Source organism: Rhinolophus ferrumequinum, chromosome 23 (assembly GCF_004115265.2).
Source record: "Rhinolophus ferrumequinum isolate MPI-CBG mRhiFer1 chromosome 23, mRhiFer1_v1.p, whole genome shotgun sequence".
In the NCBI taxonomy this organism is placed as follows: Eukaryota; Metazoa; Chordata; class Mammalia; order Chiroptera; family Rhinolophidae; genus Rhinolophus; species Rhinolophus ferrumequinum.
Genome location: NC_046306.1, coordinates 44,762,168 through 44,787,510, shown reverse-complemented (window position 1 = coordinate 44,787,510; position 25,343 = coordinate 44,762,168). Strand labels below are relative to the sequence as shown.

General features: G+C 43.0%; 1 protein-coding gene across 1 annotated transcript in view; it reads right to left on the bottom strand.

Annotated features, from left to right (window-relative positions):
* Positions 1–10,097, bottom strand: part of VSX1 (visual system homeobox 1) — a 46,204-nt gene extending 36,107 nt beyond the window's left edge. Inside the window, 3 exon segments of the mRNA XM_033094579.1 lie at positions 1,363–1,566; positions 7,741–7,798; positions 10,093–10,097. Coding sequence (XP_032950470.1) covers positions 1,363–1,566; positions 7,741–7,798; positions 10,093–10,097 — 267 coding nt within the window.
* Positions 10,098–25,343: the final 15,246 nt, after the last annotated feature.

Sequence of the window (25,343 nt, the reverse complement as noted above, 5' to 3'; positions counted from 1 at the left end):
GGTGTACACTGCAAGTCAAATCTTTGCAAACTGACTTTCAGGCCCGCAAGTGTGTCCTTTCCTTGCCAGTTTTCACTCTACCTTAGTATAGCAGAAAGAACAAAATTCTACTGGCTGCAGGGGGCTGGTCCAGCCTATGATATACTTATCAAACTGAAAACTACCAATGATATTGGAGAAGTATGTTTACTAACATGGAGCAGTTGAAAAAGTTACAAATACTGAATAAAACAGAAAAGCCACAAAACTGTATATGCAATATACTTTTTAGAAATGTGTATACATATATACATATATATATATATATTTAGGAGTAGAAAAAGATCTGAAAGGACATACGCCTATATTTTAATATAGATAAGAGTAATAGAGACCATCAGCTACTTTTCTTTTGTGTATTTTGTATTTTCCTACCTTAAACATAAATTTTTGCAAAACGTCAAAAGTAACAATTACTTAGTCTCCGTGAGAACCTTAAGGTAAGTAAAGTTGTTCAAGGAAGGAGTGGACCTTACAGCCTTCTTTCCGGTCTTTTTCCTGAGCTTCTAACCCCTCCTGCTTTAGGAAGCATCTACAACGATTTTCCTCTAATTGCTGTCTAGCCAGAAAAAAAAAGCCCCACAATTTCCTGCAAATTACAGTTCACCCCCTGCCAACTCATAAATTACCCAGGCTTGGTTCCAGTCTGCGTTTCACCCACACGCTGCTGCAGAAAAACAAAGGTGGGGCCCGGGGTAAGAGGAAGCCCCGACTCTTCAGTCATCAGGGAAGCACACAGCTGGTGACAGGACATAAAATTCCGCCAGGATCCAGGGCTCAGGAATTCCGGGGGGGCAGCGGAGGTCTGCAAGGCCAGAATCCTAGGGCAAGTGTCCTGCAGGCTCCGCACTGAGCTGAGGAGGCCAAAGACCAGATCCCCCGGGTCCTCGTCTACCACGGATGTAGAGGACAGCCAGAATCTGCTCTGCGCCCTGGGTGGCGGGCGCGGCGGGAAGTACCGGCGGGCCAGGCCTGTGTAAAGCTAGCTGCCCGCCATGGAAATGCGGTGGGGGTGAGGTGGGGGTCAGGAGCCCCACCCGAAGCTATTTTCCTCCGCGAGAGGGCAGTGTGTGTTGCATATTTAGTATGCAACACCCCGGGAGCCGACTGGGTGACCGTGCTCAACTTAGAAACATTCCGTAGGCATTGGCGCTACGTGCCTCTTTCTTGGGAGCGGTGCAACGCTTTCTGTCACTTCTCGGGGGCCTGTGGCTCAAGAGACCGGGCACAAAGGACTTCCCTTTTTCGGGGTGGGGCAGCGGGCGCAGCACGATGAGAGGAGAGACCCCAGGCATGGGACTCGGCCTCCGGCGGCCGCCTCACCTTAGGGTCGCGCTCGTAGTAGCGCTGCTGCGTGCGGATCCAGCGGCCCACCAGGTGGTCGCGCACCGTGTGCGACCGCGCGAGGAGGTAGACACGGTGCGTGGCTACGTTGCGGTCCTTGACCAGTGTGAAGTGCAGGTGCCGGTTGAAGCTCTTCCTCACCTCGGACACGTCGCCCAGCCCCGCAATCCCACGCACACTTATCTGCTTCGGTTTCTAGCTGTCACCGGCTTCACCATCGCGCTGGCGGAGGAGGCGGAGGAGGCGGAGGAGGAGGAGGAGGAAAAGTAGAAAAGAGACGGGGAACACCGAAGATGCTGAGGTAGCTCTGGTGCCAGGGACTGCGATTACGCCGGCTGGCGCGGACCGCGCCTGCGCCCGAGGCAGGACCAAGAGTGGGGCTGGGCAGGGGGGGAGGGGCGGGGGGGCGGAGAGATGGGGCGGCTAGGCGTGGCTTTAATCACTGGAAGCTGGCGTTGGATACCTATTTTGTAGATGAGGAAGCTGAAGTGATCCGCCCATGGCCACCCTAGAGCAGATCTGACCCCAAGTTGGCCAAGTCCCGCAGAAGTGGGAGGCAACTGGAGGAGCTGGACCACTTGGGAATCAAAGCTGCGGTCATGTTAGTCCCTGTCCCCCTAAGGCAAACGGGAAGGACGCTGCCCCCACTCTCACCTGGCTTTTGGGATTTCTGGAGCCAGCGACCCTCTCGCCCTAGGTGACCAGCTGCCCCCAGACTGCAGTGTCCTGGGTACTGGGGTGCAGACGTTAAGGGAAACCGAGGACACACTTCAAAGGCAGCCACCCATGCCTAGTGGGGCCAGTCTCCTCTTGAGGTAGGGGTGGCTCTGAAAATACCAGTGTCCACGAAAAACATCTAGCCTAAGAGAAAGCTTATAAGAGTTTGAGCCAAACTTGACAATTGCCGGGAAGCAAAATCTCAACAGATTGAGAAAATGCTTCGCAAAATGGCAGCTTGCAGCTTATTTTGTACATAAATCAAAGGAGGAGGGTTACATGAAATCCTCTGATGGTAGATTACAGGGGTGGAAGGAAGCAAAGCAGAGAAATCTCTGGGATTGGATAAAAGTAAATTGGAGACACAGGTACTTCTTTCACATAGGTGGTACAGGATAGTTAATAGTTCCCGTAGAGATGTTAATCAAGGGACAAGAATAATAATGAGGGATTCTGGACTTTCCTGTTCTGGTTCACAAAAAGGGATTACTGACATTCCAAGGATGTCATTTAGGTGCAAAAAGACAATAGACAGGCCCACTTAAGGGCACAGATTAACTTTATGATGGAAGCTAAAGATGTGACTTCCCGCCATGGCCCACTTAGTTAAGAAATTTTTTATGCTCACACCATCTTATGTGGTTATTTTCAGTCTCCTGAGCTTGTCAGGTTTAATATGTGGCCCCTTTTCTGTCCACACTTCCCCCTTTTGGTCATAGATCAATCTGAAGGATGCATCGATGACCAACCTTTTGGTTGGATCAGAAGGCTCATTCCTAGGAATTCTTAGTGTCAGTGTTTATCTTGCTGAATGTTGGACTATTGGTGGTGGGGCAAAACCATAACTTTAGATGGCACTCAAGGTCAAATTATTTATTTATATTTAAAAGAAAAGTTGAACAAATGGGAGGCATTCAGATCCTATATGTCTTCATTAAATATATTCTGGATCATTTCTAATCTTTGAGCGATCATAATCCAAGTTTTGTATTTTTTTCCTCTGTCTGTCTTATTTCCTCTTTTTTTTTTTTTTTTTTTTTTTTTGCCTCTAGTATAACATGTACAAACTAGGGCCAAGAGCAATAGCATCAAACCTGTAACACCGATTAGGAGCAGAAAACGTCCAATATTAGACAAGTATGAGTCCAAGGGGAGCAAACATCCTAGCCAACCAAAGAACCCTTTACATGCATTATCATAATTTCTTAGTAAGTTAATATGTTTTCCTCCCTCGTCTACTGCTATTGATAAGTTATAAGTTTGGCTAGATGAATGAAGGCTCTCTATTATTTCATGATCTAGAACTTCTAATTTTTCTTTTGGCCAATTATTTTCCATAGAAATGATTTCATGGGGAGTATTAAGTTCAATTTCACAATATGTTGGATTTTCAGTATCAATATTATCTTGGGTTTTATTAAGCTCAGGCAGTTAATTTGCTTATGTTTTTAGTATTATGTTGTATTCCCATAGCATTTACTATAAACCTAGTACCATTATAATAGAAATTAGTATGACAAGAATTTTCTAACCCTCCCCAATTAAAAAAGTCCCCTTCCCATACACCATATATTGTTGTTTGTTGGGGGTATGATACGTCAGGATTGAGTGAAATCAGACTTCCATGTAGATTGGGGACATAACATTTACATTTTAATTTAATATGGCCTACTTAGTTTACATTGGAAGCACTCAAGTGTCATTTATTAATCTAATTTCTGTTAGCTGTGTAAATGGGAACTGTAACTTTAAGGTTTAATAGGGGCCAAGGCTGTAAGAACACGATGGTGTAAATTACAATTACTACTTAAAATTTTCTAGAGGCCAGGAGGACACTAAGAGTTTCATAAATAAATTTTGTGTGTCTCAGCAGCCTTTCTAGAGGGCCATATTTTTATAATGTACATCCACTTCAGCTCTATCTGAATTAATATAGTTAGTAGTCTATGTTGAGTTAGGGGTAAGCATTATTGGGTTTTAATATTTGTATATATAAAATTCCTTTCTCAATGTTTCTTTTCCACTAACCTCCCTACATAAAACTTTACTCGTCCTTCTCAGTTTGTCTCCTTTTCCTCATTTAGAAATAATCAACTTACTAGGACAAACTACTTTCTTTTTAACCTCTCTCAGAAATACACACACATCCCTTTTCTTCCTTTTATAATAATATTCCTTAAATTTCAAAACCGTAAATGTAACATTGATAATGAAGTTATCTCGTATACCTTTAGCAATTATTAACAGTTGGGCTATGTAAGTTTGTTACCAGAGAGTGGGACCTCCTCGGCGCGGTGTCCCGGTTCTTGGCATCTCAAGCAAAGAACTGAATGAGACACGAAAGTAAAGGGGTGAAAGAGTAGTTTATTAGAAGAAAGAATACACTTCAAAGAGGTTGAAGCCCCCGAGAAGTAGAGGGTGGCTCAAGGCCTATTATTAGAAGAGAAGGTACACTCCAAAGGGTTTGGAGTTGGCCACTGAGCAAAAGGAAGGCTTGGAGACTCAAAGGTCCAATGTGGCATTATTGAGGCAGGATAGTTAGTATGTTGGTTAGGTAGACAGCAGTGGGGGGAGGGTGTTTCCTGGTGGAATAAACAAAAAAGCAGCCATATCCTGACTGAAACTCCAGGTCCTGGAATGTCTCCTTCACTCCAGGACAGACATGAGACTGAGCCTTGAGGTTAATAGATAATCTCAAATCCCTTCTGGCTGGACAGAGGAGCAGATCTGATAGATACTGAGACAGGTTAGTTAGTATGGTTGCTAGGTAGACAGGGGGTCCCTGGTGGAATAAACAAAAAAGCAGCCATATCCTGAAACTCCAGGCCCTGGAATGTTTCCTTCACACAAGGACAGAGACATGGGAATACACCTTAAGGTTAATAGATAATCTCTTTAATAGATAAATCCTTTCTGGCCGGACAGAGGAGCAGATCTGATAGATAGGAATGGGTTATTTTGTTAACCCCTTCATGATGAGCAAACAGGACAAACCTAATAGATGAATTCAATTAGAAGGCCCAGCCCCCTTCCCTAAGCAGGCAGGGGAAAGTATAAAGTAAAAGCCTTTTGCCTTAGCCACTGGGCACCCCCATTCGGGACCCCCTCCTGCTCGGGAGATGCAACCTCTTCTCCTGCCTCTAATAAACTATCCTCTTCTTAAAACTTTTTACCTCTCCTGGTCCATGTGTCCATTGTTTGACTTCACAAGACATAATCCCGGCCCACACCCAGAAACTGCAGGCAGATCCAACATCATCTACATTAATAGGAGTAGGTTGGTTCCTTAATCCCTTCAGGATGGACAAACAGGACAAACCTGATAGATGAATTCAATTAGAAGGCCCAGCCCCCTTCCCCAAACAGGCAAGGGAAGGTATAAAAGTAAGAACTTTTGCCTCAGTCACTGGGCACCCCCATTCGGGACCCCCTCCCACTCGGGAGTAGCAACTTCTTCTCCTGACTCAAATAAACTATCTTCCTTTACAACTTTTTGCCTCTCCCTGGTCCATGTGTCCATTTGTCGGCTTCACAAGACAGGATCCCAGCCCACACCCAGAAACTGCTAGCAGATCCAACATCACCTACATCATTTGGGGACTCACAGAAAAATATTCCTACTTCACTAGAGGGAGTAAATGCCCCTTATCTTCAGAGGTGAACAAGTTATTTGACTTGTCCGGAGATGCACACATAAAGGCTGGTTTACCTAGCGCTCAAGTCTGGATAATTTGGCTTTTTATTGCTGCCTATCTGGTTGCACTATCAACTAAATTATTTTCTTGTCCTTCTATGATGGCAGACTTAGAATGTCCTGGATTTTGATACTTGCCTATTGTTTTGGTTGTTGTATGATACCTAATTTAAATCCTGTAACATATTTTCTATTCTTATGGGCTGCCCTAAGTAAGTTAAGAAACTTCACTGTTTCCACAAGTTACGAGCTACACCAAAGGTGTAGCAACTATCAGTGTAAATATTTTAGCTATTTGATCTTTGGCTCATTTACAAGCTCCTGTTAGATCAATTAATTCAGCTTATTAGGCTGATCTTATTCAAGTAAATAAGAAACTTAAATTTATGTTTACCATGAAAGTTATTGCATATAGCATAAGAATAAATCATCCGCATATTGGATGACGTAGAATATCTGGAAAATTCAACATTATTCAAATCAGCTTTTAGTATCTAAGAGAAATAGTTGGGATTCTGTATACTCCTGGGGCATTACTGTCCAAGTAAACTCTGATCTTCACAGGTGGAAAACCAAAGAGGTATTTCCTGTCTTTTATTTTATAGGAATGCTGAAAAGGGCACTACATAAATCTATCCCTGAAAAATACTGGCAATACACACAAGAATAGCTGATAATAGGGTATGTGGCTTTGGAAGCACAGGATATCTATTTATAGCTCTGAGATCCTGTGCAAATCTCCATCCTTTCCCACTCGGTCTCTTTACTGGAAGGATAGAATTACAGGTGCTCAGACATAGAATTATAAGCCCTCCTTTTAAAGGTAACCTCTGTTACACCAGCTGGAACAATAAGTTAATTCCAGCTGGTGTAACAGTGGGCCATAACCATTACAATACCCATTGTGCTAAATTTCCTTACACTGGGATATACTCATGACCCAGGAGGGCTCATGAACTCCAGTAGTCCTAAAATACAGACATTTACATAACTATTAGCAAAATTCAGTTCCTAGATTTAGTTCTCTTGAGTAACTAAAGACCTAAATAAGACAATATAAAACATAGAAAAATATTTTGATGACACATAATTTTTGCTTTTCAAGCAGAAAACTTTTTCACAATATCAGTAGCAGACCAACAGTCTTGTAACAAACTTTGTCTTACTTAGCAGAGAGAGAAAACTTAATTTTGCACCAGCTTACTTGTGATATTTAAATTTACTTAATCACATTTAGCTTAACCATACATAAAATTCTTTCAAGGTTTTCCTTTACAAACCTTCTATAACTTTCCCAGTTCCTTTTAGTTTTTTAAAATCATTTTTTTCCCAATCTGATTCATTTAGTTCTAAATACATTTCACTCTTCTGGCAGGATATGTGAGCATCATTGGTTAGAAAGTCTCACATTATCAGGTGAGTAGGGCAGATCTGAGTAGTAAAAATAGATGTTGCCCCTTAACATTTTCTATTTGGAAGGGAACAAGTTCTGATTTAAAAAACAGACATTGGTTGATTAGATATCCCTACCATTTGTACAGAAGCTTTACTCCAAGGGAGAGGGCAACTTAACCGGGTGGTGTTAACAGATAAAGAAGCCCCAGTGTTAGTAAGGGGAAATGCTCTCATAGATAGTCCTTAGAGTAGCCCTATGCTTTTTTCCTATTTCCTTTGTTTTTCTAAATCCTATCTTAGTTTTCTACAATCCTTAGAGTGACTTGTCTTTTTTACAATAAAAGCAGATTCTTCTACAGGAGTTTCCCTAGCAGATCTTTAATAATTTTGTTGCTTTGCTCTCAGAAACCAGTAGATACATTAATTGGAATAAATTTTAAAAAGACAGGATTATAGTTCTAACAGTTAATTCAAATTCCTTTGCGAACTCATCGGGGTTCTAGAGAGGGTTGGGGGAATGTTTAGTAGATTTCTTAGTTCTGCCTGCGTACAATCGTGGATTCCCCTCCACCCAAGACCAGCTCCTCTTCAAAGGGAACTGCAGCAGACCTGCGGAAGAGAGATGGAGGAAAAGGAGAGCAAGTCCAGACAACTAAGGCACACATTGGGACAGCCAGAGAGGGAAAGGTGGGATGTTGCCATTGAACAGCTTCAGAAACATTCTTTAGTGCAGAGACAGTCTAAAATTTTCTTACTAACTTCCTGGAGAGAAGAACGTCTCTCTATATCATTTCAGAGGCTTCTATTTGCCAATTGAGGTAAACCTCCCACACCGTTTAGTTTGATTTTTAAGTCAGCTTTTCTAATTGTGAACACAAAAATTTAGATGTTAAAAGAGCTCCATTTTGGCTATCTTGATACAGGTTTGCTAGCGTGTCCCTAGGTAGACAGGGAGGTCCCTGGTGGAATAAACAAAGACAGTCATATCCTAAAACTCCAGGTTATGAAAATTACTCCTTCGCTCCAGGACATAATGTAACAAGGCCTTGAGGTTAATCATAAAATTCCTTTTGGCCTGACAAACGGAGCAGATCTGATAGATAAGAGTGGGTTACTCTGCTAATTCCTTCAGGATGGGCAAGCAGAACAAACCTGGTAGACGGATTTCATTAGAAGGCACCAGTTCCCTTCTTCAGATAGTTCCCGTCTTCAAACAGCTCCCCTTCCCCAAGCAGGCAAGGGAAGGTATAAAAGTAAGAGCTTTTGCCTCAGTCATGGGGCACCCCCATTCGGGACCCCCTCCCGCTCGGGAGCTGCAACCTCTTCTCCTGCCTCTAATAAACTATCCTCTTATTTTCCCTGGCTGCCTTGAGGATTCTTTCTTTGTTGTTGAACTATCCTCTTTTTAAAACTTTTGCCTCTCCCTGGTCCATGTGTCCATTCTTTGGCTTTAGGAGAAAAGATCCCGGCCCACACTCAGAAACTGCTGGCAGATCCAAGATCACCTACATCAATCTTAAGTTGACATCACTTCTAGATAAACCTTTCCATATCTGTAAGTACTTGCAAGACTCCTAGGAACTGTACAGCTACAGAATTAATGGGCTAGATCCTGGGAGATTGTCGCCTTTTGAGGCACGATTCCCATGTTAATTTTTAGTTTCCTGAGATTTTCAGGGTCTGAACAAATTTCTAGTGATATTGTGTAGTGGGTTGAAGTGTGCTGCTTATGGGTTGACCTCCTGAGTCGCTTCAAACCTCTTAAGTGCCTTGGTTTCTCTCCCTAGCTGCCTAGTACAACTGTGAGGACTCGGAGCGCTAGGTAAACCAGCCTTTACATGTGTGTCCCCAGACAAGTCAAATATTTGATTATAGTTGTGTTGGAATTCCCTATGGGGCCACTGCACATTTTGAGGAGTACCCTCAAACACCTCCACAAAGATTCTTAGTCACCAAAGAATACCTGAAATTCGAGCCAGAGGGAGTAAATGCCCCTTATCTTCAGAGGTGAACAAGTTAACGGTCATTTATCCAAAAAAATTTTTGTTCAGACTCGCAGTAAACAATTCCAATTGAAAAGCCAAAATTAAAACCAGCCACCCATTTTTTTCTCCTGTCCCTGAGTTATCTTAACTCTTGTCCTTAACCTGGGTTATCTCAACCCTTAACATTTAACGCCACCTAGAGGATTTAAAAACAAATAAACAAACAAACAAAGTCAGGGCCTCCTATCTTAAAAACGGAGGTCTGGAATTCCAAGAAAAACTCACCCAAGTTCACCCAATGTGAAGCAGGGAGTTGGCGGGACACAATGGGTGCCTAGCACTGAATTCGGGTCCGCAGGGTGTTTCTGGGTCGGCTTTTTGGAATCCTGCTGACTATGCCAAGTCATGTCAATGAAAAACATCCAGCTTAAAAGAAGCTTGTAAGAGTTTATTTGAGCCAAACTGATGACAATTGCCAGGAAGCAAAATTTCAATGGATTGAGAAAATGCTCTGTGAAATGACGGTTTGCAGCTTATTTTATACAGAGAATCAAAGGAGGAGGGTTACATGAAATCCACTGGTGCTAGATTAAGGGGGTGGAAGGTAGCAAAGCGGGGAAATCTCTGTGATTGGATAAAAGTAAATTGGAGAGACAGGTACTTCTTTCACACAGGTGGTACAGGATAGTTAATAGTTCCCGTAGAGGTGTGAATCAAGGGACAAGAATAATAATGAGGGATTCTGGACTTTCCTGCTCTGGTCCACAAAAAGGGATTACTGACATTCCAAGGATGTCATTTTAGGTGCAAAAAGACAAGAGACAGGCCCACGTAAGGGCACAGATTAACTTTATGAAGGAAGCTAAAGATGTGACTTCCCGCCATGGCCCATTTAGTTATGAAATTTTTTATGCTTACGCCATCGTATGTGGTTATTTTCAGTCTCCTGAGCTTGTCAGGTTTAATATGTGGCCCCTTTTCTGTCCACACCAGCTAAGAAAGTAAAACTTAGTTTATACTGAAAAAGTGCCAACTTGCCTGTGATCCTCAGGCTGGGCTGACCCACACTGCTAATGTTGCAGAAAAAACCGCAAGGACCAAGAAACTCAAGCGGCACACGGAGATCAGGGAGAACACAGCTTTATTACTCTGGCGGGCGCAGCGGGATCCCTCCCAAAAGACTGAGCCCCTAGCAAGGTTTGGAGCAGGTTTTTATGGGTTGGGGACGTCCTTGAGTCAGGGAAGGGGTAGATGTCGTCTGGTGATTGGCTCAAGGTGTGGCTTGAAGGGGGTTATGCGGAAGTGGGCTGGGGCTTAGGCTGGGGACTTCTCTCTCCGCTGGGGCCACCATTTTAGCTCAGTTCCACATGGCAGGGAACCAATTTAAGGTCAGTTTCCCCATCACTAGTTAACAGAAGTCAACTGTCCTTAGGCATGCTGTGGCCCTGAAGTGTCACAATAACTCCAGTTCTCTGAGGGACCACCACTTCCTTAACCACTGAGAAACCTTGTTCCTTAAATCACAGGGCCTCAGACACTTTGCCCTTTAAATTTAGTTGGGAAGAGGGACACACTTCTTTGTGTCAGAGGATCTGTGTCACTGGCAGAGATGCAGCTTCCTCCATTCCACCCAGTGTGAGCTTCAGATAAGGGGTATCTGGACAGAATGTCCCATGTCTGCTTAACATAGTCGTTCCCAAGGAAACAGGGCCTGGACCTATTTTGGAAACAGCACTGCCTTGCTCTGAGACTTTGGGAACATTGCTTCATGTAAGTTTCGTCTAAACCCCCTTTTCCTCTGTTCCTCCACATGCCTGCTCCCTCATTGCAGTGGGTTAGTAAGCCAGATTTAGTGGGACTGCTCGGGTTCACCTGGTGGCCTTAGTCGTGTCAGCTGCAAAGGTTCTCAACTTACAAGGGGTCAAAATTGACCACAGGAGATGTCATAAAAGTCCAGGTGCAAGGAGGTTTCCTGGTGTGATGCTTCTAAAGTTATCTTCTTATTTGGGCCTTCTTACAGCTGCAGACTTCTCAAGGGACAGTAAATCTGGAAGGCGCTCTATGCCCCACATTTTCACGTACCCACCTGCTCCAGCTCTTAAATTCTTTCCTGCATTAATTATTCCCTCAGGATTTAAGCCAGCAAGATGAATTTAATTCACTGATGGCAGGACTGTGAAGGTCTCAGAAATGCTCCCCAGCTTGAGTAGAGGATGTGCAGACTGATGCAATCTCTCTGAGAGTTATCTGGCAATTCATGAGAAGACTTACAAAAATGATTGTGCCCTATGACTTGTTGTACTACTCTGGGCATAGATTTTAAGGAAATATTTTAAAAAACACACAAGTTGTACAAAGATGTTTTTTGCTGTTATAGATTATACTTAAAACCTGGTAAAGTTTCAACTGCCCGGCAATGGAGCACACCGGGCAAGGAATGGGAGAGTTAATGTTTATTGATCGTTACTGTGCTCTGTACATGTATTAACTCTTAATCCCCACAAAAAGCCTTCTCTGACCCCAACTTGAGATGCAAAAGCAGAACTGCAGAAAAGTTAAAAGACTTCCCTAAGCTCACACAGCTAGTAAGGGAAACCACCAAGATTCACCCCCAGGCCACATCCTGCTCCACTGGAAAAAGCCTCCACAACTTCTCTTTACTCAAAGTTAATACCATAAAATATTGTGTTGCTAAAGGGAATGACAATTTTCATAACTAGGAAGGTGTAAAGGATACAGCGATGATAAATGAAAAGACAGAAATAAGAAGGATGTGATACAGAAGTGAGAGTAATGTTTTTAATTTCACTTCAGTTAAATTTAAATTAAATAACCCATATGTGGCAACTGTGTTGGAAACAGGTTTATACCAAAACATAAGCACTGGTGATGTAGGAATATTTTCCTCTGAGTCCCCAAATGATGTAAATGATGTTGGACCTGCTGGCAGTTTCTGTGTGTGGGCCTGGATTATGTCTCGTGAAGCCAAAGAATGGATACATGGACCAGGGAGAGGCAAAAAGTTGTAAAGGAAGATAGTTTATTAGAGGCAGGAGAAGAAGTTGCAGCTCCTGAGCAGGAGGGGGTTCTGAATGGGGGTGCCCCGTGACTGAGGCAAAAGCTCTTACTTTTATACCTTCCCTTGCCTGCTTAGGGAAGGGGGCTGGGCCTTCTAATGGAATTCATCTATCAGGTATTCCCATGTCTCTGTCCTGGAGTGAAGGAGAAATTCCAATACCTGGAGTTTCAGGATATGGCTGCTTTTGTTTATTTCACCAGGGACACTCCCACCTCTCACCCCCTCACCCCCCCCACCCCCGTCGTCTACCTAGCCAACATACTAACTATCCTGTCTCACTGGTTATTACTGAATGGCAGAACCCGGGGGAATTATTATTTTCCTTATATGTTTTGTAGTTCCTGTTTTTTCTATAATATTTCTTCTATAATTAGAATAAATATAAGAAAAATTACAGGCCATAGACTATGTTAATGATTGCTGACTTAAGGACTATGTGTTCTTGATGTAGGAATATTTCTCTGTGAGTCCCCAAATGACGTAGGGGACTTCTGAGTACGTGAGTGCTGGGATTGTGTCTCGTGAGACCGAAGAATGGAAACACGGACCCAGGAGAGGCAGAGTTTTAAAGGAAGATAGTTTATTGAAAGCAAAGGGTCGGAGCTCCCAAGCGGGAAGGGGGTCCTGAATGGGGGTGCCCAGTGACTGAGGCAAAAGCTCTTACTTTTATACCTTCCCTTGCCTGCTTGGGGAAGGGGCCTGGGCCTTCTAATGGAATTCATCCATCAGGTTTGTCCTGTTTGCTCCTCCTGAAGGGATTAAGGAACCAACCCATTCCTATCTATCAGATCTGCTCCTTTGTCCGACCAGAAGGGATTTGAGATCATTTATTAACCTCAAGGCATATTCCCATGTCTCCGTCCTGGAGTGAAGGAGACATTCCAGGGCCTGGAGTTTCAGTCAGGATATGGCTGCTTTTTTGTTTATTCCACCGGACGCCACACCTCCCCCCCCCGCCCCCCCCATCTACCAGTAACATACTAACCTGTCTCATTCTCTCTTACTGGAATTGACTTTCAGTTTCCTTTGTTACTTCTAGTTAAAAAACATTTAAGCCCCCAGTCCATCCTTCATGCTGTGGATGGAAAAGGGGCCATATGTTAAACCTCACAAGCTCAGGAGATTGAAAATAACCACATAGGATGGCGTGAACATAAAAGTTCCTAACTAAGGTGGGCCACAGGGGGAAGTCTCATCCTTCGCCTATAGCTTCCTGGACAAAAGTTCATGTTTACCTTAAGTGAGCCTATCTGTTGTCTTTTTGCATCTAACATAACTGTTAATGAAAAAACATCCAGCCTAAGGAAAATTTATAAGAGTTTATTCGAGCCAAACTAACAATTGCCAGGGAGCAAAGTCTCAATGGATTGAGAAAATGGTCCGCGAAATTGTGGTTTACAGCTTATTTTATACATAATATCAAAGGAGGAAGGTTGCATGAAATCCATTGGTGATATATTAAGGAGGTGGGAGAAAGCAGACTGGGAAAATCTCTGGGATTGGATAAAAGTAAATTGGAGAGACAGGTACTTCTTTTACATATGTGGGTGCAGGATAGTTAATAGTTCACTTTTTACAGCACATAGAGATGGTTATCAGGAGACAAGCATAATAATGCGGAATTTTGCAGTTTCCAGCTCTGGTCTGGAAAAAGGATTACTGACATTCCAAAGAAGTACCTTAGGTCCAAAAAGACAATAAACAGGCCCACTTAAAGGCACAGATTAACTTTATGGAGGAAGCTAAAGATGTGACTTCCCGCCATGGCCCACTTAGTTAAGAAATTTTTTATGCTCATGCCATATTATGTATGTCAGGCAAGTCTCCTGAGCTTGTCAGTTTTGATGTGTGGCCCCTTTTCAGTCCACATAACATACCCTTGGAATGTAAGAGTAATACCTTTCCAGATCCCCAGGGGGCACAACCCACCACACTAGAACAGGAAACTACAAAATCCCTCATTGTTATCTTAGTCCCCAAATACTATCTCTATGTGCTATAAAACACTATTAACTATCCTGTACCCACCAATGTAAAAACAAGTGTGTCTCTTCATTTTACTTTTTATCCAATCCCTGAGATTTCCCCCACTGTGCTTTCTCCCACCCTCTTAATCTACAACCAATAGATTTCATGTAATCCCCCCCACCCCTTTGAGTCTACTGTTTAAAATAAGTTCCACAACAGCCATTTTCTGGAACATTTTCTCAATCTGTTGAGACTTTGCTTCCTGGCAATTGTTGTCAGTTTGGCTCAAATAAATTCTTACAAGTTTTCACTTAGGCTGGATGTTTTATTGCCGACAATGGCTATACTTGTTTTATGAAATTTTCCACGATCCTCCCACCCGGATGTAATTTCTTTCTCCTGAGGGCCCCATGGTCCTTCCTCTATCGTGTCATTTAGTAGAGTCTTGAATCTTCATAATGGGTACGGTTGAAGCAGGTAGCAGCCTTTTTACCATTGTGTTCCCTCACTTCCTGCAACCACTAATGTCACTGGAATGGAAAAGGGAAACTCATGAGCATCTCAGCCATTTTCAGATAAATAATTCTGAGATGATTATAAGTGCTATGAAAAAAAGCAGGTTGAATGTTTAGTGAAGGGAGGTGATATTTGAATTGAGAACCCAAAATATTAATGAGTGAATGAAACGGGGAATGGCAAATGCAAAGACCCTCAGCTGGGCACCCATTTGGATAGTTCACAGAACAGATAGCCCGGTGTAGGTGAAACAGAGAGCACCTGAGGGCCACCAGAATATGCCACCCCAAAAAATGCCACTTTGGCATATAAATTATTTTAAGCTAAAGGCCATTGAGAAACAGCAGAAGCAGGAAAAGCTCCAAAATCAGGATAGAAGTTTTCCTTTTGTAAAGGAAATTTACATTTGTAGAGATGTTTCCCTCTCCCAACTTAAGTCAGCCGGTAAAACTTGACTAATAGTAAATAATATTGTAATAACTATATAGGGTGTCAGATGGCTACTAGACTTATCAATGTCTAACCACTATGTTGTACACTTAAAACTAATATAATATTGTATGTCAACTGTAATTGAAAAATAAATTTAAAAAAATTTTTTTCAAACTTAACCTTTGTTTACCATACTTTTCCTGGTCACCTTCCCATAACTTGTCTTCCGTGCCCAAAAGACCCAAACTGCTTTTCCTTTGTTTTAGCCTAAGATGATATATAAACCTAAGTTCTAATCACCCCTTTTAGTTACTCATCTCTGGGTATTCCTCTGTGCATTGTCGAGGAGAAAACATCCAGCCTAAGAAAAAGCTTGTAAGTTTATCTGAGCCAAGCTGACAATTGCTAGGAAGCAAAGTCTCAACGGATTGCGAAAATGCTCTGCAAAACGGCGGTTTGCAGCTTATTTTATATATAGAAGCAAAAGAGGACGATCACATGAAATTCACTGGTGGAAGATTAAGTGGGTGGAAGAAAGCAAAGTGGGGAAATTTCTGGAATTGGATAAAAATATATTGGAGAGACAGGTACTTCTCTTACATAGGTGGGTGCAGGATAGTTAATAGCATTTTACAGCACATAGAGATGGTAACCAGGAGACAAGAATAATAATGAGGGATTCTGTAATTTCCTGCTCTGGTCCAGAAAAAGGGATTACTGGCATTCCAAGGATGTCATTTTAGGTGCAAAAAGACAACAGATAGGCTCACTTAAGGTAAAGATTGACCTTATCAAAGAAGCTTCAGACTAAAGATGTGACTTCCTGCTGCATGGCCACTTTAGTTAGGAATTTTTATGTTCACACCATCCTGTGTAGTTATTTTCAGTCTCCTGACCTTGTCAGGTTTAACATGTGGCCCCTTTTCTGTTCACAGTACGCATAATGAACATGCTAATAAACTTGTTTGTTTTTCTCTCGTTAATCTGTCTTTGGCCAATGGAATTTACAGGGCCCAAGATGGAGAATTTGAGATGGGTAGAAAAAAACATGTTTTTTTCCCCTACACAACCAAGGTGAATTCAGACCAGAGGTGGGGAAGACAGGTCAAGGAGACATGTCAGTTCTGGTGAGGAATCTGGATCTTATCTTCCATTTTAACAACAAAATTTTAGGGCTTCAGAACAGGCAACATGGAAAGAAAGTGGGCTCAGGTTTGGCCCTCCAAGAAAAAGAATTTTTCTTCTGACAGCCTGGCTCAGCTGTGATCAGGCAAGGTCCACCTGTTCGCCTGCCCTATTGGGAAGAAGGTCATGAGGTCAGTCATGACCTCATTGTTACAGAATGACTGGTTCTCTATAATCTCTTTCTTCTCTTTTTGGGAGACCATTTTAAAAAATTATTTACTAAGAAGTGATAGATATTGGTCCAGTTTCAGTTACTGTTGTAGTGAGCTATTGTGGGTTGTTGAAGATAATAAATTACCTTTAAAGTTCTTTTAAGCAGGTATTTAAGACTATCTGTAGCTAATCCCCTGCCTCAAAAACAGAGATGAAAGATGTCTTATGTGTGGAATGAAATGCTGTGGGAGTTACAAGAAATTGGGTGTAAGAAACAGACATTTTTGGTGGGCTAGGTATAAGTTCCTTGAGGGTCTGATGAGTGTCTTATTGATCAAAAGGGTAAATAAATATTGGTTAAGTGATTGACTCAGAAGCATCACCAGCCCTTTGTAAAACTGCACGCACCAAGGGTAAAAACTGTCTGGAATCTAGGTAACGCCCCTGGCTGATCTGTGCTAGTCAATTAAATGTTTGCAAATGAACACAGACCTGGCCTTTCAGGAACCAGGAGGCAAATAACAAAAGCATTATTTTTGAGAGGTTGGTAATTATAAAGCTCAGTAGAATGAAGACCACCTGCTAGAAAGACATTGTGGAATTGGGGCTCTCCCTTCACTGGGGAAGGTAAACGTTAATGTTTTTTAACACATTGATGTTAAAAAAAAATTCAATGAGACCAGAGTGATACTAAAAGGAAATAAAAGCAAGGTGAAAAGGAAAAACGGAAGCTCTTCTTTACAGAAAATGCCAAGTAAATGTAGGAGTGGATGCTAGAACTATTGGACAAAAAGCTTTAGGGGAATAGGATAGGCATAGTCTCAGAGTACCACCCCACAGATTACCTTATTAGTTATAAAGGAAAAAAGGCATTTTACAATGGAGAGAGAATCCAGCCTCACGAAGTAGTCCAACCTAGAAGCACCAATAAGGGGACAAACCAATACTATGTGCCTTCTGATTCAGTGGTCTGAGAAGGACACAATATAACTTACAGCACTATATATAACATAGTGTGGATTGAAAAGGGGCCACATATTAAACTGGGCAAGCTCAGGAGACTGAAAATAACCACATGAGATGGCGTAAGCATAAAAAATTTCATAACTAAGTGGGCCATGGCGGGAAGTCATATCTTTAGCTTCTTTCATAAAGTTAATCTGTGCCTTTAAGTGGGCCTGTCTATTGTCTTTTTGCACCTAGATGATATCCTTGGAATGTCAGTAATCCCTTTTTGTGGACCAGAGCAGGAAAGTACAGAATCCCTCATTATTACTCTAGTCCCTTGATTAACATCTCTACGGGAACTATTAACTATCCTGTACCACCTATGTGAAAAAAAGTACCTGTCTCTCCAATTTACTTTTATCCAATCCCAGAGATTTCCCCACTTTGCTTTCTCCCACCCCCTTAATCTATCAACAATGGATTTCATGTAACCCTCCTCCGTTGATTCTATGTATAAAATAAGCTGCAAACCACCATTTCGCGGAGCATTTTCTCAATCTGTTGAAATTTTGCTTCTCAGCAATTGTCGTCAGTTTGGCTTAAATAAACTCGTATCAGCTTTCTCTGAGGCTGGATGTTTTTCATTGACAATAGTAATATAGGAAAGACACCTAGGACCCAGCATATAGAAGTGCAGATAATAGCTAAGGCAGTTTATCAAACTTGCTGACAAGAACTCTCTGTAGGGCTTGTTACAAGCAGGAATCCCAAAGCCCCAAATCCAGAATTCCAACTGCCTAACTTTCAGGGCATTCTTTTCATTGTGCAAATGTAGGACTTTTTGCTCCAGACAACCTTTCTACCCCAGCACCCAGGATCCTGTTCTTGGAAGAACCCTATCAGGTGCACCATGGAGTTCCCCAGTATGCATTTAGGGCTTTTGGGTATGTTCAGGTAGAACACTGTCTCGTGTTCTTCTGGTCTGTTACTTGTTATGTGACTTGAGGTGAGTTCTAAAGCCAAGTTGCAGGAGTCAGCTTGGGATGTCCACCTCATGGTCACTTTACTCAGGCCCTTCCCACTCCCCCCAGAGCGGAAGGCAACAGAAATAGGAGTTGGTGAGGGATGGAGTGGTATACATGCTACAGAGAGAGGAAGCTGCTCACACCCCAGGGCCACGACCCTGATGTCCTCTAAGCAAACAACATTCCCCCACTTTGGCAGGGATTGGACTGTTTTGATGATTACTCTGGAGTTGGTTATTAGATTGGATTTTCTGCTGCATCAGAGTGACCTGGGGGACCATGGTTTCATCCAAGGAGGAGGGAAAACCATCAGCCTGGAGGGCTCAGAAGGCCAGGTATGAGGAGAGCCAGTCTAATAGGCACACTTGCACCTGCTTTCTTCTGCTCAGTCAAGGTCAGGTGCTGTGAGGAAATTAGCGCTTAAAGGATCAGGGCTCCCCAGTATTGCTCCCATCTCTCAACAGACGCTTCTTGGCATCACGTGGAACAGAAGGTCGCAGTCCCCGGCAGTCCTGTTTGCCTCTCCAGGGGATATGTTAAGCTCACAGTGAGAAAGTCTCAGTCTCTGCACAGCCTGCATTAATGTATCATAAACGATAATGGCTTTTCAATTCTTTTTTGTTTTTCCTGTTGTGATTTAGTGTTCTGCTACCTTATCTTTCAAATTGCTGATTCCATCCTCTGCTTCATGTAATCCACTGTTGATTCCCTCTCACGTACTCTTCATTTGAGTTATTGTATTCTTCATGTCTGACTGGTTCTTACTTATGTTTTCTGTCTCCATTTTTGTTTCCTGTCTCTTTGTTGAAGTTCTCACTGAGATCACTGAGCATCCTTATAACCAGTGTTTGGAACTCTGCATCTGGTAGAGTGCTTGTCTCCATTTTGTTTAGTTCTTTTTCTGGAGCTTTGTTCTCATCTTTCACTTGGAATATGTTTGTCCCATTTTAGCTGCTTCCCTGTGTTTGTTTCTATGTATTAGGTAGAGCTGCTATGTCTCCTGGTCTTAGTACAGTGGCCTTATGTTCTAGGTGTCCTGTGGAATCCAGTCTCCCTGGTCACCTGAACCGGGTGCTCCAGGTGTGTCCCTTATCTGGGCTGTGTGTGCCCTCCTGCTGTAGTTGCATCTTAATTGCTGTTGGCAAGTCAATGGGAGCGATTGACCTTCGGGCTGATTGGCTCTGAGGACTACAGGGCTCTGAGTCCTGATTGGCTCTGAGGACTGGCCATGACTACAGGGGAGAAGCTGTTGTGCAGGGGCTGACCCCATTGAGCAGCATTCGCTTTAGCAGGGCTCTGGTGTCTGCCAAGTCCACTCATTGGGTGTGTCCTTTGTGGAGGTGGTTACATGGTGGTTCTGTTGTTGTCTGAAGCTCATTCTGGGGCCTCTTGGGAGGGTCTCTGGTGCAAGCCAAGGTCATCCACTGCCTTTGCCTTGCCCAGGGCCACTTTGCATGAGCTACAAAATGACCTGAAGATGATTGCCACTTGTGCTGGGCTTGGAGAGGCTAAACTGCGAACTGAGGCCAGCTATGGTTAATGTTGATCTTGGGGTTGCTTAACAAGAGATATGTGGCATGCCAAGGCCAGATGCTGTTTTAGGGTTTGTGAACCTTTGAAAGATTTTAGGAATGTCTGCAGCATGATCCAAAATAGGCTGTTTGTATGGAAAGCCACTGGAAGTGGCTTGGGTGTGCCCACAAGCTGGGTGGAGTGGGGTCTCAGTGAATCACCAGGTCGGGATGGATGATGTTAGTTAGCTTGATGGAGACTCAGATATGGCCGCAGCCTGCATCTTCACCTTGGTGGCGTAGGGATCAACAAAGGAACAATGGCTTCTGCCAGAACTTCTGTCTGGGAGAAAGCTGCCCCTCCAGCCCTCGTTTTAAAGCCGGACAATTCAGTTCCTCCCTATATGTCCCTGGCACCTTTCAAGCTGCTGCTCCAGCACTGAGCTCAGAACAAGTGAGTAAGTCTATGTAATGGCCCTTTAAGAGGAACACCTGGGAGTGCAGTTACCTTCCATCTCACTCAGCCACAGTCACTGCTGTTTTTCAAGCCAGAAGTTATGGGGACTCTTCCTGGCACTAGAACCCTGGGTTGAGGAGCCTCGTGTGGGGCTTTGACCCCCCCAATCCTCTGACGCTGAGATATCCCTTCTGATTTTTAATCACCACACTTGGGGGTGGGACTAGCCTGTTCTGTGTCTCTGCCCCTGCTATCAATTTTGATGTGGCTTCTTCTATATATCCTGAGTTATAGGATTTTGGTTCAGCTAGACTTCAGGCAATTCTCAATAATGGCTGTTCTGTAGTTTAGTTGTAATTTTGATGTGGTCATGAGAGAAGGTAAGCACAGCATTTACCTACTCTACCATCTTGACCAGAAATCAATATGGTCACAGTTTAAATCATTCCTGCCCTCATAACAAAGGAAGTCATCAAGAAAATGAAAAGGAAACATACTGAAAGGGAGAAATATTTGCAAACGATATATTTGATAAGGTTTTGATATTCAAAATATATAAAGAACTCACAGAATTCAATAGCAAAAAAAAAAAAATACCCAACACCTAATCTGATTTTAAAAATGGGGAAAGGATCTGAATAGATATTTTTCCAAAGAAGACATACAAGTGGTCAACAGGCACAAGATATCCCCTCACACCTGTTAGAATGGCCATTATCAAGAAGACGAGAAATAACAAGTGCTGGAGAGGATATGGATAAAAGGGAACCCTTGTGCATTGCTGGTGGGAGTATAAACTGGTGCAGCCAGTACGGAAAAGAGTGTGGAGGTTCCTCAAAAAATTAAAACTAGGACATAACCCAGCAACTCCACTTCTAGGTATTTATCCAAAGAAAATGAAAACACTAATTCAAAAAGATATATGCACTTCCCATGTTCACTGCAGCATAATTTATAATAGCCAAGATATGGAAACGACCTGTATTCACTGACAGATGACTGGATAAAGAACATGTGATATATATGTACACACACACACACACACACACACACTAGAATACATTCAGCCATTAAAAAAAAATGAAAAATTGCAATTTGTGATAACGTGAATGGACCTTGAGGGCATTATGCTAAGTGAAGTAAGTCAGATAAAGACAAATACTGTATGATCTCACTTATATATATGTGAAATATAGAAAAAACAAAAACCAAAAAACCATGATCATAGGTACAGAGAACAAATTGTTGGTTGCCAGAGTGGGGGGGCGGCAGGGAGTGAAATGGCTAACGGGGGTCAAAAGGTACAACCTTGCAGTTACAAATCATGGGAATATAATTTCCAGTATGGTGACTGTAGTTAATAATATTGTACATTTGAAAATTGCTAAAAAAGTAAATTTTAAAAGTCCTCATCACAAGAAAAAAAATTGTAACTATGTATAGGGATTGGCATTAGCTAGATTTCTTGTGGTGATCATTTCTCAGTATATACAAATATCAAATCATTATGTTATATACCTGAAACTAATATGCTATATGTCAATTATACCTCAATAAAAAGTCACCGAGACTTCAAGATGTGATTTCATATATCTTGGCTAGGGGAATTTGTTTCTCTTCTGTGTGATTGGGGTAAGAACAGCAAGTAAACCTTTGGGAGTGTTTAAGCAAGACTTTTCCTAAATTCTTCTAGCAGTCTCAAAACTTTTTTTTGGAATAAGTGTAGCTTTTTAAGGACTCTACTCCCACAAGAGCCCCCTACCTTCGCAGGTTTTTCATAATCTCCGTTTGCCTAGAACAGTAATGGTTCTTTGGATAGGTAAAGCTGCCATTTTGACCACTTTATCTCATTCTTGAGACTCCCATCCTTCTCTTCATTAGGGCAGGACAAAAATAGACCTCCAAGTCCATACAACTTCTCAGAATCTGACCCCAGAGGTCAAGCAATACAAATTCTCCAAGTAGAATGTCTCAATGACTTCACCTAAGAGAGCTTGTTGGCACTTTTTCTGTTTTCTCAAGATACTGAATGAAACAACCCTGTAAAGATGAAGATTTCTCTTCATCTTCACAGGGTTGTCTCAAGCTGAACTATTTTGAATATCAGAGGGTACATTTCATGTTAGGGAGTAAGAATCAGTTTAATTCCATTATTTTCTAATTTATATTGATCCATTCATCTCCCTCATCATTCAAGCTGCAGTTTAACATAGATTTTAAATTATTTATTAAAAGATGCTTCTAAGAAGTACCCTAAAACAAATGTTCTGCTCTTGGATCTGGCAAGGTCAGGACTGCTCATGCACATGGATGCAGGACTGGAAACTTGATGCTTTGAGGTCCTGTCATCCAAACATGGGGATGGCACCAGCCACTGAAGGACAAGGCAGCTCACATGCACCTACAGGGGTGATTGCTCTAAGTGCAAACAGAAAGGTTTGAGACACATGGGCAGGAGGTAGCATGTGGGATGTGCAAAGAAGATCAGAATCTACAGGTGCACACATCCTTTTCAAGGGGGAACACATGGGGACAAAATTCTCATTGTATCCCATTTGCATCTTTTATGTGTTAGGATGTGCATATGCAGTTAAAAAAGACTACTTTAATAAACACAAAAGACACCCAGAGTGACGTGACTTGTATTTTTCTGGGTTTAAAAATATTCCATGACTTATTTGGCAATCTTCTGGGAAAGTTCCAGTTGTTTACACTTTTTCAGATGTGAGATCACTAACCTATAAACGGACCAAATACATTTTTACTTTTACCTTTATGCATCTTTAATTCTTTTCCTCTGGAATTCTTTATTTTTTTTTAAAGTAAGGTGCAGCTCACAGTGGCCCATGTGGGGATCGAACCAGCAACCTTGGTGTTATCAGCACCATGCTCTAACCAACTGAGCTAACCTGCCTTCCCTCCTCTGGAGTTTTTTAATTCAAATTGCTAGATATTGTGGAAGGAAGAAGCTGGAGAGACCCTACCTCGGCAGGGGTGGTGAGGTGCCGGGGAGAAATCATTTTTGTGTGCTTGTCAAGCAAAAACTTCCAAGCTTTAGTCCTAATGTGGCTTTTCACTTGGATCTGTCCTGCATTGTCTTTTCCTACTTGGGTCACATGTAGAGCTCCAGACCCTTGCCCCAGGAGTTATGTTCTGGGGAAACCACTGGGAAGAAGAGAGCTGACTAATTTTGTCAGGGCTTTGCATCCTGGTGGTCCCCCTCCAGTGTTCTGGAGTTGTAGTAGTAATGATCACCCCACTCAGACCAGATGAGGACACTCAGGAAAGGGTGGAGTGTTCTGTAGGCACAGAGCTTCTCAAATAGGAAAAGCTTAGGAGGTGTGATCAAACAATATGGCGAATGTTTAAATTAAAAAAATTATTACAGTAAAAAGCACATTGCCATTAATCCCTCTCAAAATACTCCCCCTCACTTCAAACACACTTATCCCATAATTCTTGCCACTTTCTGAAGCAGTTCTGGAAGTCTTCTTTCTAGAAGTCCTCTTTAGTTGTGCTGTCGTAGCTGCCTCGATGTCCTGAATCGATTTAAAACGTTTATCTTTCATGGTCATTTTAACTTTGGGGAAGAGCCAGAAGTCACATGGTGCCAGATCTAGTGAATAAGGTGGATGAGGACACACTGTAATGTTTTTGTTTGACAGAAATTACCGTACCAGAAGCGATGTGTGACATGGAGCGTTGTCATGGTGAGGGATGAAACCATTTGCCCATTTCATGTTAATGCGTTGTTCATGATCCATGATTTAGGGCACACTTTAAAACATACCTTCTCTCAACCATACCTCACACCTAACCCACTGCACCAAGCAAGCTGAAACTTGTCACACACTGTTACTAAGGTTCGATGCACCGCTTCCCATATTGAAGATCCCTGCCTTTCTGTTAGATGGCACTTGGCAGCAGCAGTCACTGTATTCTTTGATCACACCTCGTACATTTGGATCCCTCTTTTGTCTCTGTCCACTGGGAATTTAAGGCTCTGGAGATAAGGAGCAAAATTATCCTTCCTGTTTTTCTGCAGAGGCCTTTTCTCTCCCCATAGGCTTCTATACGTGGGATTATGTAGCAGTCATGTCTGCTCTGGTCCTGCTGTTGCCTTGGGAAGTCCAGGGGCCAGACCCTGTGCTCCCTCGCATCAGGTCCTGAGAGGCATGGGGGCTGTGAGCACCTATCACGCGGGATGAGGAGTCCAACCAGTCCTTGACTGGTGACCCCTTTCCAACTGATCCACAGTAAAGTCAGGTCCTCACTGAACACACTGCTCCCTGGTCTCTCCATGCTGCTGCAGGTGAGATGTGTGAAGCCTTAACTGGCACGTGCCGTGGGTCAGTCCCAGACAGGAGGGGGAGCCGTGCTCTGAGAAACCCCCGGGGAAGACGAGGGGCTCCCTGGCCAGACCCTAGAATAGCTTCAGTCAGTCACTGACAGGAGACGTGGGGCTTCCGTGTGTCCTTCTGCGGTGGTCTCCTCACAAGACACAGTGACTGGACTTACAGTGCCACCACCTATCACCCCACTTGGACAGTTTTCTGTTTAAACTTTAGTAAACAGGGACCTCAGGTGCTTTTCTGGTGGATGAACATCACTAATGCTCACTGAGAAGAGTAACAGAGGAGCAGTAACCCTTGTAAACCTCGATTCTGAGTGGAACACACAAGGCTCAGCTTACCCTGCATGCTGTACATTCACCGCAGACTGACTGTGAACCTGGGAACACACGTGCACAAAGTGCTTGGCCCACATCTCCCCTCAAAGGAGCTTGCCACACCAACATCGGAGGGCGGGGCCAGCATCCTGTGGAGCTTAAGGCGCAAGAGCCATGAGAGGGCAATTCCGAGAAGGCAGTTGCGGGGACTGCGGCGGCAGCTGAC